The 13738-nt window shown below is 52.2% G+C and overlaps 1 protein-coding gene across 3 annotated transcripts in view; it reads left to right on the forward strand.

The window, feature by feature from the left end:
- The first annotated feature begins 403 nt into the window (after positions 1–403).
- Positions 404–13738, forward strand: part of FAM107A (family with sequence similarity 107 member A) — a 53059-nt gene continuing 39724 nt past the window's right edge. Inside the window, exon 1 of one of the 3 annotated variants that reach the window (XM_072720612.1) lies at positions 404–1249. In XM_072720612.1, the coding sequence (XP_072576713.1) occupies positions 1226–1249 (24 nt within the window). In that variant the 5' untranslated portion in view covers positions 404–1225. The remainder of the gene's footprint in view (positions 1250–13738) is intronic. The other 2 variants (XM_072720613.1, XM_072720611.1) reach the window with 2 other exon arrangements.

Genomic DNA, 13738 nt, shown 5'->3' on the forward strand with positions numbered 1-13738 from the left:
CTTGCCAATGGGCAGTGGTTTTATCACGAGTAGCATTAACAGCATTATAACAAGCAGCACCTAACTTCTCTGGAAAATTCCTAGTCTCCAAATCCTCTGCCCAGAGCTTTACACAAGTCACCTCATTTCATTCTCAGGGCCCCACGGGGTCAGGGGCCATTGTTACCCCTCTTCCATCAAGGGGGAGAGTGTAAAACAGGGAATGACATCATCTGATTTATGCTTTAAGAGAACAATGGCTCTGGCCGTGCACACCTACTTCTTTCAGCCGTCAGAGCAACCCTGTGCTGTGTGATTATAGGAACACACACACACAAAGAAACGGAGGCTCCCAGAGGTCAAATCATGCCCCCCCACCCCGGGTCATACAACAGTGAGGAAAGGATGTCTGCAGGATGTCTGTGACAGTTTCAAGCCCAAGCTGGTCGGACCTTAACCTCCTTGCTCGATGCCTGTGATAATGAAGGAGGGTAGCAAGTGAGGAGGAGGGTAAGTGCTGGGGGAACTTTGAGAACTTGGCCCAGGGCCCGGAATCCAGCCTCCAGATAGTTTCCTGGCCTGAGCCCAGACCAGCCCTCCCCAGCTGGGCTGCTGTCCTGTTGAATGAAGTACTCTGCTCTCAGTGTCTCCACTCCGCGAGAGCCCTTGCCCCCAAGTGTCTTCAAAGATCTATTATTAATGGGGCTGCTGCCCAGCCCAAGGTTTACATCCCCACACAAGCCAAGCCTGCCCTGAGCCCCATACCCCGGCTAGCCCACACAGCCTCCACTGTCTCAGGCCTGTCTGCTGATCGGTGCCCAGCCTGGCAAGAAGGCCAAGTCCTGCCTGCTGGGCCAGCCAGAGGTCACCCGCTGTACCCAAGCTGCCGGCCGCATGGTGAGAGGACGGCTTTGCTTCTCACCTCCCCACGGATGCCTCAGTCTCCCCTCCTGAGAGAGGCAGGGGTGCAGGAAGTGAGGAGCTACAGGGACCACAGGACGTGTGGGCCCTCTGGAGACACCATACCCCTCTGACAGGATCAATCACCCTAAGCCTGTCTGAGGAGCTCTGGGCTTAGGAGCAGCTGTGAAAGCCTCCTTTGTGCCTGAGAAGAATGAGCCGTGAGAGGATGGGGGACCCTGGCCCAGGGAACCCTGTGGGCCCCAGCTCCTGAGATCAGCATCGGCAGGGAGGACCCCAGCCGGGCCCCCCAAGGCCCACCCAGGCCTGGTGCCCGCTTTGTGCCATGGGAGCAGTCCATGGGAAAAAGGTAAGAGCCCCCGAGGGTCCTGCTGGGTCCCTGAACATGGGGAGGGAGACTGCACCTACTGGGTGGGAGCCCCCACCTACCTACCTGCCAGCTCCACGGGCCTCAGCCAGGCACTGCTCCCTCCCTGAGCTCATAGACAAGATTTGCATCTAGAAACCTAGCTGGGGCTTAGGACAAAGCCTTCGGATCTCTCCATCTCTGGAACAGACCTGGGGCTGCCCAACCTCACAGGCTCTCTGGTCTTAGACACACACCTCTCTACTTCCCTGCATACAGGCTCCATGGCCACACCTTCCCCGTGTGCAGGGAGCACCAGTGGGCAAGTTACTGAAGCTTCCTGTAACTCATTTCCCCATTTGTAAAATGGGGACGCTAGTCACTACCTCAGAGGCTTATAGTGAGAATTAAATGAACAAAAATATATGTAAAGTGTTTCAAACAGTGTATATACAGCACATAGTGAGCTATATATAAGCTATGTTCTGTTATTATTAGTTCTCTTCGTATTTTTATGCATCACCTTCTATGTCTGGGCTCTCAGTTGGAGATTTGTAGACAGAGCCTATGCAGTGTTTCTGAAAATGTGGTCTATAGAGACCCTGTGTCTGCATTAGAGATGGGGCATGGGAGGGGGCTTGCTCCACAGTCTCCTTCTTAGGGCTCACCCACACTTCCTGGATCAGGGGAAGGGGAGGCAGGGCTCCCAGGGATTCTTATACACGCACTCAGTCCACATTACCAGGACTGTGACCCCAGAGGTGTGGTCAGGCTGCCCAGGCCCCAGCTCCTCCACCTGCTTTCTAAGGAACTAAACCCCTCTGGATCTCTGGATCTCAGCTCCTCACCTGTAAAGTAGGGCTGGTCCTCACCCCTTGGGAGGGGCCACGAGAGGATGCTATAAAGTATGTAGCATGCAGCCTGACACCCAGACAGCCCTAATAATTGGGGGCTCTAACCCTCAAACAACTATGGTTCTGCATGACTCTAAATTTTCTGCCAACCGAGCCCAACCCACATTTTTCAAATTTAAAGTGAAACACATCATTGGCAGTCCCCATGGAACAAGCTTTCTGGGCCTCAGTTTCCTCATATGGAAAATGAGCATTGGGTTAGATAACCCCTGGGGCCACCTTGCACCAGCCTCTGCTTCCAACCTCCTTTGTTTCAGGTGCAAGTCAGGCCTGGAAACTCCTGCCTCCCCTCAGCACCCCCAGCAGCAGTATCCTAAAAGGTTGTTGTCCTAGGGCTGTCCCTTCTCCCTCCCTCCATGCTCATGGGAGCCCCCAGTTGCCGTTGTGGGCCACCTGCTGTTCTTGTGTCTTCTCTGATGCAGCCCAGAGCTGCCTTCCCAGCAGAGCTTTGCGCCCTGGCCCCACCCAGGCCCCTTCAGGAACACTCTTCCAGCTTCTCCCCTCTCCCAAGGGAGAATGAGCTCAGCCTCTAGCTAGCCTGTGCAGGTGCAGTCACCTTGGAGAATGGCTTCTTCCCAGGCCTGGAAAAGACCCCGACAAGGTCTAGCCTAGGAACAGCAATTACAGCTCACAGACTGCCTCTCTCTCTCCTCTCACCCGTGACAAACTTCACAAATCAGTCCCTACACCCTTTCCCATGAAGTCCAGATGACCTCAGAATCTTCCTCAGCACAGCATCCCGATCAGAACTAGCCCCCAGACTGAAAGGCAGGCATGTGCTGGGCCCAGGCCCTCCTCCTGCCCCCAGGGAGAGGCTGCCCCCCAGGGAGAGGCCGCAGAGGGTGAATGGGAACACGGTCTCTGAGGTCAGACACACCTGAGTCAGTTCCTCCAAATACCCGGTGACCGTGGACAAGACAGGACCTCAGGTTCCAACCCCATAGACTAAAGATAATAATCCTTCTCACACTGTTGTAAAATCTAAATGACACCATGCCTGGGGATGAAGTAGATCCTTAGTCAACGTCGTCTCCCTCGTCTCCCTCGGTTTGATCCTCTCCTACCTGCATCCTTGTCGGCTCTTCACACCCTCCCTTTGAGCCACCAAGGGCATTAACATCACACCCATGGCAGATGAAGAAGCTGAGTCATGAGCCAATGTGACTTCCCACAGCCAGCCAGTGGCTGAGCCAGCCTGGAGCAGAGGCTATGAGCAGGCCCAGGCCAGGCCTGCCGTGGGGCTCCCCCATCTGTGGACCACCCCCCAGCCCTCCCCCACACATGCCTCCTGCTCTGTTTCTGGAGGCAGTAACCCAGCTGACCTCTGCAGGATGTCTGTAGTCAGACGGCCTGGGCCGTTTGAGGTCTAGCACCCACTGGCCTGTGCTATAAAGGTCACGGAGCTGTCCTGGGGGGCTTCTCGGACCCCCTTCCCATACTCATGGCTTAACCATAGCTATAAAATCAGTTCTGGAAAACCCCTGGCAAAGTGGTCCAATCCCTTCCCCATTGTGCAGCTGGGAAGACCGAGGCCCAAGGGCGGGAAGACTTGCCAGGGCCACGCAGCCAGGGTCAGACCATTTCCACAAGGCCCAGCAGCTCCAGGCCAAACTCTGGAAGCACACAGGAAGGCAGTCGGTCTCCTTCCCCTGCACCGTGAAGGGGACACAGTGAGGACAGAGAGGACTCCTGCCCACGTGTACACAACTGTCTGCCCCATCTTCATCTGCCCCCACCCCAGCTTCCTGATAACAAACCTTAACCAGGTAGGTACCTCTGCTGGGAGCTGGGCCAAGGAGGGAAAGGCATCCCTGCCCTCACACCAACTCCCACCCACCTCAGACACCAGGTGACAATCCATGGACACCAGGGGTCAGGCACTCGGTCCTTGGGCACCAGTCAGCAGCCGAGGTCCCTCCCCCAGGAAGGGGGCAGGCCCACAGGCTGTCATGGGCAATTCCTACACAAGTCTGGCGCCCCAGGCATGATCCTAATTCTACCCCTAAAGCCACCAACACTAAAAACAGAGACTAAACGATATCATGATACTAAACAGAAGAGGTTGCTCATCACGGCTTACCATGCACCGGAGCTTCGGCCAAGACTCATTCAGTATTCCCAGAGCATCCTCTGCGGTGGGCACTTTCATGACCCAAACAACCAGAGGCACAGAGACACTGAACGAGATTCGAGAGCACAAGGCCACCCGACTAGTAAGCAGTGGGGTGGAGAATCGAACCAGGCGGTCTAAAGAGCCTTGACCCCTTGGCTCACGAACCACACTGCTGGCGTGTGTGAAGGTGGGCTCTTGAACCGGAAGCACGGTGTTCAAATCCACCTGCTTATCCTCTCTGAGCCTCGGTCTCATCATCTGCTAAATGGGATCATGATGTCCCCTTGCACGTCAGGATGAGCTGAGGCGCCTGGCACAGAGTTGGTGTCAGGGAATGGTGGGTCAGGCTCTTACCTCTGCTCTGGAAGCTGAAGGTGGAGCTTCGTCAGAGAGGGGCCGGCTGTACCCCCAGATCCACAGTAGAACCCCTTCAAGGCTCGGGCACTCAGCATGCTCTCAGACATTTCTCCAAACTCAGCACCACCTGGGTTTTTCACTTCCCTGAATGAAGCCTGTATTCTGACTGCGTTGGCTTTTGCCAAGTCACTCATCGCTCTGCATTCGTCTTCATTAGAAGAAAGTCTCCTTGACGGAAACAAACGGAAAAAAAGATGAGAGATCCAGCTAAATTTGATAAATGGCCTGAAAGGGAGTGTTCGTTCTTATGGAGTCCAAAAGGCGCACATCTGGCTGGGCCCCCCTGGCTCCCTGAACAATTATCCCCGCCGATGATGGATGGCTCCTGCTCACCGGCACCCGCTCAGCGGGGCGTGAGGACCTCGTTAGGAGGCTCTCGCTGCCCCTGCCATGCCGTGGCCCCCACTCTGCCCACCGCCTCCGACTGCTTCCCTGAGGGGAACTGGAGCCAAGCGCCCCCACTCCTACCCTCATCTGTGCATGCAGGGCACGCTCCTGGGGGCTCTGGGATGAGGCATGAGCACACATGCTACGATTGTGAGCACAGCTTGCCAAACCCCGGACTTTGTCATTCAGGTCCAGACTCTCCTTTTAATTCCATCTGTTCACGCCATGGATCTGAAAGCCCCTGAATATTTTCCTCCCCGGCCTGAGCAAACTGATAAACACAATGTTCTCCCCTTCACTGTGAGCTTTCTCTCCACCTCCTTTACCACCCTCAGAATAGCCTGGCTTGCAACCCTTGAAAAAGTTGGAGCTGAAATTTCTTCCCTGGGAAAGCCCAGGGACAGAGGGTGAGGACTGGGAGCTGTAGGGCTATGTACTGGCAGCAACTGAAAGGGGTATTGAAAGCAGGCAGAGAGGCCTTTGGAAGCAGGGAAATGCACTTTTCCTGTTCCCAGAAGCCTCCCAATGGGGCTTTCCTTCTCTTCTGCCCTTGGCTTCCCCAAGCTGGGTTCAGAAGCTGAATGCCCTGGGCTGCCTTGAACAGATGCACAGGCTGGGCACTGCACAAAGGCAATGAGTGGATGGGTTAGCAGTCCACTCTCTAACAGAGGAGCTTGGTACCCAGGTGTTGGCTAGGTCTGCCCAGAGGAAAGAATGCCGCTCTGTGATTTCACAGTGCCATCACTTTACAGCCCTACAATACCCCTTCCAAGATAAAATTTCTCCTGTCCATCCTTACGGCTGGAAGCCCCACTTAGGTGGGAAAGAAACTGAAGGAGAAATAAAAGAAGAAAGATGCCAGCTCAACTGGCACTTCTTCCAGGAAGTCTTGCCTGAGTGGGTCTCAAATGTCAACTTAGAGCAAGAGGCTAAGGTAGGGGGTGAGAGAGAGCAAGCTTGTCTCAGAATTGTATTTTTGTGAATAGGCTGCAGGTTTTCCTAAGCCTGGAGGATCACCAGGGATAGCTGAGAAGAGGCCAGAGAGATTAGAAGGTGCCCAGGGCACCACCACTCGCCCTGAGTTCCCAGACTGGGACAAATCCCATTATGCTCTCAGCACTCTCCCCACCACACTGATCGTGGTTGTAATTTCATCTTTAGCTCTGTGATTTATCCAAGAAGGAAGAGACACTGTGTTTGACTTGTGGCTCACCATTGTGTCCCCAGCACCTAGCATAAATATGATCAGTCCCCAATAAATTGAGGAAGAAAAGGAGAGAGAGACAGCGTCTGGATCTCTGTGGATAAAGGCCAAGCTCATGTAAATGATGTGGTTTGGAAATATAGGTGAGCCTGGTGGGGTGCGGTCCGGAGCCAACAACCTTTGGTGTACACGGTGCAAAAAAACCCTCATGGGATTGATTGTTCATCATTCATTCAACAAGCGTTGACTGAGCCCCACTGGGGACCAGGATCTCGGGCATGGGAGACAGTACAGTGCACAGGACTCAGGCCCTGTCCTCGGGGTACACAGCCCAGCAAGAGAGAAATAAGTCTCTGGTGATGACAGGACAGGTACTGGGTGCTCTGACAAAGCAAGAAGAGCAGTCAGGGAAGCTTCCAGATGCCCAAGCTGTGTTCTGAAGAATGAAGAAGAGTTACTCAGGTCAAGGAGCTGGGAGAGGCTTCCAGGGAACACAACAGGACCTGCCAGGGCCCAGAGGTATGAGGGGGCCTGACATGTCCCCAGAATGGAAAGAATCTCTTGGTTTGCAACAGTCTTCCTGAGCCTGTAGGGCCTTCTGATTCCTGGTCCTAGGGTTGGGACCTGCCATGGGGCTGGTTCAAGTGGGGCCCTAACTCCCCACTCCCCCAGCTACCCCACTACTCACCTTGCCACAACACTCTCCCCCCAAAAGCCAACTATGTATCTGTCTCAGACTCTTTGATCAAGGAAAACATTTTCTTTTTTTTTTTTCCTCTACTTTCTTTTGCTCAAGTATTCAAAACATCAGAGAAGAAAGCAAGAGAAAGAGATGGAGAGGGAGAAAGAGGCAAGGATACAGACAGAAGACACAAAAGCCACCAAAAGAAAGTCCCCTGAGAGCAGAATGAGGAGACCCCAAGCCTGTCCTCCCTGACCTCCACCCCTCTGCTGCCTCCTGACCAGAAAAGGGGCGGGAGAGCCAAGATAGCAGGCTTTACCTCATGCTCGGGCCACAAGAAACAAATCTTTCCTGGACAGTAGATGGAGGACATTATTTTCATTCCTTCCTTACATCTTAGTCCAATCTTCCCCTTCTGCTAACAAGAAAAAGTCTTCACCTCAGGGGCCCTGAGTGACCCTGGGCAAGATGGTTTCCCTCCTGGGTTCCAGTTTCTTCCCCTGTCAATGCAGAGTTGGTAGCTGTGCTACTCACAGGTCTAGGGGCAAAATGAGGCAGGGAAAAGAGGGGAGGTGGGAACAATCATCCCCCAAAGGGTGCAGTGCCAGGCCCCACGCACACGATGGCAGTTGCGCCTCTCTGCTGCCTGGCCAGGGTTGTCTCCCCCATTGCATGGCCACGAAGGGGTGGGATTAAATTTTTTTTTAATTTTTATTTATTTATGATAGTCACAGAGAGAGAGAGAGAGAGAGAGAGAGGCAGAGACATAGGCAGAGGGAGAAGCAGGCTCCATGCACCGGGAGCCTGATGTGGGATTCGATCCCGGGTCTCCAGGATCGCGCCCTGGGCCAAAGGCAAGCGCCGAACCACTGTGCCACCCAGGGATCCCCGAAGGGGTGGGATTAAATCACTGAGTGGATGCGAGGTGGCCTTCAGACTCCTCTCACACATGCCAGGAGCCAAGAGTTTGCAGGAACCTTGCAGCCTGACCCTCGCCTACACCCGTAAGCCAACCGAACCCACCCTGCAGGGTTCCGCAGCCTAAGGGGTCACAGGCCTGAGAGGCCTCCTTCCTTCTCATCTATAAAATGAGCGCTTCTGGAAGGCAAAAATACAAATGCTTTCCAATTACTAAACTCCCATGGAATCCTCACCACAAACTTAGTCACAAACATCTCCGTGTCCCCACTTCACCAAGACAAAAATCCAGACTCCGAGAGGTTGAGTTCACTGCTCAAGAGCACACAGCCAGCAACTGCCAGAACCGGGACTTGAACCCAGATACCCGGGTTCCCAGCTGGGAACAGCTCCCAGCTCTGGCTCCCCAGCTCACTGGCTTATTTTTCAAGTGTCTCGATGAAACCGTGCCTCTCAAGCCAGCGTAAATCTTCACCTTGCTGGGTAGGGTTACTTAGCTGGTGGTGGCTCCAGTCCCACAGGGAGCAGAGCTGTAGAGGGACCTCAAAGTTCAGAAGAATTTAATTTCCTTCATGAAAGGGCTCGGAGGTGGGGCAGGAGGGGCCAGATGAAAGGCTGGCTTTGAAAAAGGCAAGAATCCAGAAATGCAGCTCCCTGGGGGTGAGGGGTGGGGGGCCAGGGATCTACTTTCAGAACATAGTGTCTCCCAAACTGACATGAAGGAGGGGCTTTGTTTAAATGAGAGATCAGATCTCAGGGCCTGGGGTAGGGAAAGGGCAAGGAGCTGGAACTTTCCTTTTGTCTTCTAAAATCTAGGAGGAGGCCAAGGAAAACAGTAAGGCACCCCGGGGAAGCTGGGGTAGCCTGGCTGGGTCTTGGCGACACCTTGCTCCCATGGACACTCAGGGGAGGGCACGGGGTGTCCCCCAAGGGATGGCACCCCCAGAACCTGCAGAACTCAGAAACTGGGCAGTGATGCTGATTTAGGGGACCACCCAAGAGCTTTTCCTCATGTACCGGAGCTCTTGGGAGTACTTTGGGGTCATCTTGGGGTAGATGTTGTGGCAGATTTCACGGAGAGTCCTGCCATTAGGACCTGCAGGCCCCACAGCGGCCAGTTTGCGAAGGGCCCGCGGTGACTGTGACCACAGCTGGGCAGCGCGGAGGGACGCACTGGCTCCCTAGGGCTGCCAAGCTACCTACAGCCCACCGGGTGCCTGAAAACAGCAGAGGTCTATTCTCTCCCGGTTCCAAAATCAAGGTGTTGGCAGGGCTGTGCTCCTGCGAGGCCTCTAGGGGAGGAATCTTTCTCTGCCTTTCCTTTAGCCTCTAGTGTCACCAGCCATCCTCCTCCCGTGGATGACAAATGCCACCGCCACTGTCATGTGGCGCTCTCCTGTCTGTGCCTTGTCTCCTCTACTTATCAGGACACCGGGTTGTACTAGCTTAGTGCCCACCCTAACCACCTCGTTTTAACTTGATTACAATTTCAAAGAACCTACATCTAAATAAGGTGACATCCATAGGCATGGGGGGTAGGATTTCAACATATCTCTTGGGGGGGGGGACATAATTCAATCCGTTAACTACGACCCTCTGAGCCACCCAGGCGCCCCACGGACCTCTATGCTTCTTAGGCACCTAAAGGTACATGTTAGTGTAGCGGGAACCCATCCATCCTCTGCCGGCTGCCCTCCTGGGGCCTGGAGGTCACTTTAGCTCCTGTTTGCTGCAGTGACTTTCTACACGGCATGGCCAGAGCAAGCAATTTTGATTCAGAATCAAATCCACTATTCTCCTGGGTAAAACCCTTGGAGAACAGATACGTGGAAATCCACAGCCCCCAGGGCCCCCGTGACCCTTATGACTCCCATCTGGCCCAGCCTCCTAAGGAGGCTGGCTCTCACTGTTTCTCTGCCTCAGAGCCTTTGCCTCTGCTGTTCCCCTGCCTGGTGCTCTCTTCCCACACAAGGCTCAGCTCAGAGAGGCCTTCCCCGCCCCTGGCGGCTCAAGCATCCCCATGTTGGTCCCCAGTCTTGTGGTTGCTCACAGAACTTACCGCCATCTCTGATGCATAAACATCTCCTGAGCATCCGTGAGGAGCCACGTGCTGCATCATGCCTGAGTCAGTCACAGTCCACTCAGGGAGACAGACAGTACAGGCCACAGTGACCTACCGACAGGAACACCATCCTTCTTCACAGGCCTTCATCAGCAGCTGTCAGAAAAGCAGAAATTCACATTACACTATCTATAAATGACAACGACGCTGAGATGCCAGCACAGGGATGTCCCCAAGGACCAGCTGCCCCCTTCCTGACGTCCAACCCCCCACTCCGCAGAAGCCCTCTACCCCCTATGGCTCTGGAGCAGAGGAAGAAAACACAAGATTTTGGAAACTATAGAGATGGAGTTTCTGCCAACCAGTAGGTTCAGGACTCAAATTGGCACTGAAATTCCACATAGCAATCAAGAACTTTGTCATTATGCAAATGCTGCTGTGAACTTTGTCTCAGAGCTTCCACATGTCTCTCACGTGTGGACCCAGAATGCAATCACGGAGTCCGAGGGCACATGCATGCTCCCCCACAGGGGAGGCAAATTCTAGCTCTACTCTCTTAAGGTCTCTGGCTGGGCCTGAGAATCCAACCAACCTAAGACAGGTGAATAGGAGAAAACCTTGGGGGTTTGCACAGGTACATGAGAGACCCCACAGGAAAACAGCCTCAACCAAAGCAGGGAGGCCCAAGGCTTCCCCACCAGGTTCAGCAAAGAATAGCGATGGTGGGAAAGTAGCTGAAACATATGGAGAGATGAAAGGAAGGCAAGGTGCATTCTCACAAGATCTGTTCCTATAGATTTTTCTCAGCTCACTTCCCCATCTCCGGTGATAAGAATGTTCCTTTTCCCCTGGGTAGGGAGGGCATCTTTCACGTAGGATTTTTATCTCCTGCTTTTGGGGAGACAAAGAAAGGTCAGAGCACTCTTCTTACACCTGCCGTTTTTCAAGCGTCTTTAGCTCAAAATAATCCTTAGGCCAAAGTGGCATGTTTGGCGGTGGCCTATATGCCGCCCTCTGCACCTTTACTGCATAAAGCCAGACTGGGTTAGAGCAAATTACATGCCCATGGCCAAGGTGTAAGTGTTTGGTTGCCCTGCACCCTGACATTTTTACTCTTCAAGCTTTTTTTTTCTTTTTAAAGAATTAGATTATTTATTTATTTATTCATGATAGACACAGAGAGAGAGAGAGGCAGAGACACAGGCAGAGGGAGAAGCAGGCTCCACGCAGGGAGCCCGACATGGGACTCAATCCCGGGACTCCAGGATCATACCCTGGGCCAAAGGCAGGCGCCAAACTGCTGAGCCACCCAGGGATCCCCACTCTTCAAGATTTTTAATTTTTGTGAAACTGACAGCAGTCTTGATTTTAAAAGTATATGTTTTTTAAGATTGTATTTATTTATTTGAGAGAGAGAGAGAGAGAGAGCTCATGCCTAGCTGAATGGGAGCCCCACATGAGGCTCCATCCCAGGACCTCAGGACCATGACCTGAGCCGAATGCAGACGCTTACCGACTGAGCCACCCAGGTGCCCCTAAAAGGTATATTTAGACACAGATAAAAATGTTTGCAAGCTCTAGCAGAGTATTAACAAGTGTTGACCACATGGTAAGTCACAAAACAAATCCAGATACCCTACACATTATAGCGTAGGTCTACCACGTAACTAAAAGGCAATAACAAACAAGTTACAAAGAAAACTAAAATACATTTGGAAGATAGGAAGCACTTCTAAATGGATCAAAGATATTGGGACATCCTCAGACCTGAATGGTGATGAAGATGTACGTCAAAACACAGCTAGCCCTGCGTCTAGGAGAGGCTTATAGCCTTATAAGCAGATAGAAAAGAAGGCTGGGATTTAATGAGCCAAATGTCAAAGGTAAAAAATTGGTAAAAGAACAGCAGAACCAACCCCCCCCCCAAAAAAATGTAGAAATAATGAGAAAATAAAAATAAGAGCAGAAACAAAAGTGTGATAACAAAGATCAATATGGCGCAAAGTTAGTTTTTTAAAAAAGATAGCAGCTATGGCTATGATATGGCTGACTTTACGCCTGTAAAATTTTAAACTCTCTAGAAACATCTAGAGAATATTGTTGAACAACTGGCTCGAGGAGAAATAAGCAACCTGAAGAGCTAGTAAACACTTAAAGAAATTGAACTATGGGTTAATCTGCCCACAGAGAAACCGTCAGACCATCAGCTTTATAGGGGAGTTCTATTCAACTTTAAAGGCATTTATCCATTTGGTTTTATACTCTGTCTTCTGAACAACAGAAAATGAGAGAACATTTTCCACTTCGCTTTATGATAAAATAATTTTGATATTAGGGCACCTGGTTGGCTCAGTCAGTTAAGCTTCTGACTTGATTTCAGCTCAGGTCTTAATCTCAAGGTCATGAGTTCAAGCCCCACGCTGGGTATGGAACCTACTTAAGTAACAATTTTGATATCAAAATTAAACAACGACAGTGAAAGTAAAGTAAATCACAGTCCAATCCACTCATGAATATTGGTGCAAAAAAACTCGAAGCAGTACTCCCAGATCCCACAGCCAGGTCCTGGTTGTGCGGGCATTATATTTAGCCTGTGGACTACACACACCTACTCCCTGTGATTCTAGTCTGACTCACAGACAGCTAAGAAGTTCAGGCCTGAAATGGCCATGGGCTCTCTCTCCTCTGAATCCTGCTATTCTAGTGCCAGGCCAGAGTAAATGGAAAGTTCCAGTGGCAGTTTTTCCAGGGATGTCTCATCCAGGCTCAGGCAGGTTAACTAACATTGGAGAGAGGGAGAGACATCCTGGGGTGACTTCACTGCTCCAGTCCTGCCACTGGCACTGTGATCTGCAGGCACCCCCCTGCCCCTGGCCTGCTCTGCCTGCAGCTGGGAGCCACCAGGCAGCAGACCCTGACCTGCCTCCCTGGGAGCCACAGGCTGCAGGGGGTCACGGTGCCAGCAGGAGCACAGCCAGAGGCTGTCTGCGGCAGATGGGACTTGTAGACCTCAGACTGGCCATAAGCGCTAAAGTTTCCTATCTTTGCCTCCTGCCTGGCAAAATTCCCACCATCCCAGAGCGAGGATCTGACAGTCCGGGAGGCTGAGCTCCTTGGCAGGGCTGGGTAGAGTAGACTTCTTCAGAGATCAGGGCCTCTTCCAAGCTCACCCCTCATAGGGAGGTAATGGCCATGGGGTACCCAACCTGAGGGAGGAGGGCATGCTTTCATATCAATCCCTTCTCTGTGGGCCCATGGTATTCCCCTAATATAGACATGCCGTGATTTGCTTGAACAATCCTTGATTTGAGAGGGTTTTTTTATTCCTGCTCATCCTGGTAGATATATCTGGGTGCATATCCTTTATGCCTTCCTTGGGATAAATTCTACTTTTAGGCTCATGGGTGGGTTTCTATGAAGTTAGGTGCAAAGTGCTGTGTGTACATGAAGATTAGACCCTTAAGGGAGCTTGTTTCCAGCGTCAAGAACCTCTGCTGCAGGGACACCTGGGTGGCTCAGTGATTGAGCATCTGCCTTCAGCTCAGGTCATGATACCAGGGTCCTGGGATCCAGTCCTGTATCAGGCTCCCTGCAGGGAGCCTGCTTCTCCCTCTGCCTGTGTCTCTGCCTCTCTCTCTGTGTCTCTCATGAATAAATAAATAAAATCTTTAAAAAAAAAAAAAGAAAGAAAGAAAAAGAACCTCTGCTGCGGAAAACACAACCTGCAGTGTGACTTGTCTCCCCACTTTCTTCATCCTCATACAGAGCAGTTTGATAACTTGGACCATGGGGTTT

Source organism: Vulpes vulpes, chromosome 9, assembly GCF_048418805.1.
Source record: "Vulpes vulpes isolate BD-2025 chromosome 9, VulVul3, whole genome shotgun sequence".
Taxonomy (NCBI): Eukaryota; Metazoa; Chordata; class Mammalia; order Carnivora; family Canidae; genus Vulpes; species Vulpes vulpes.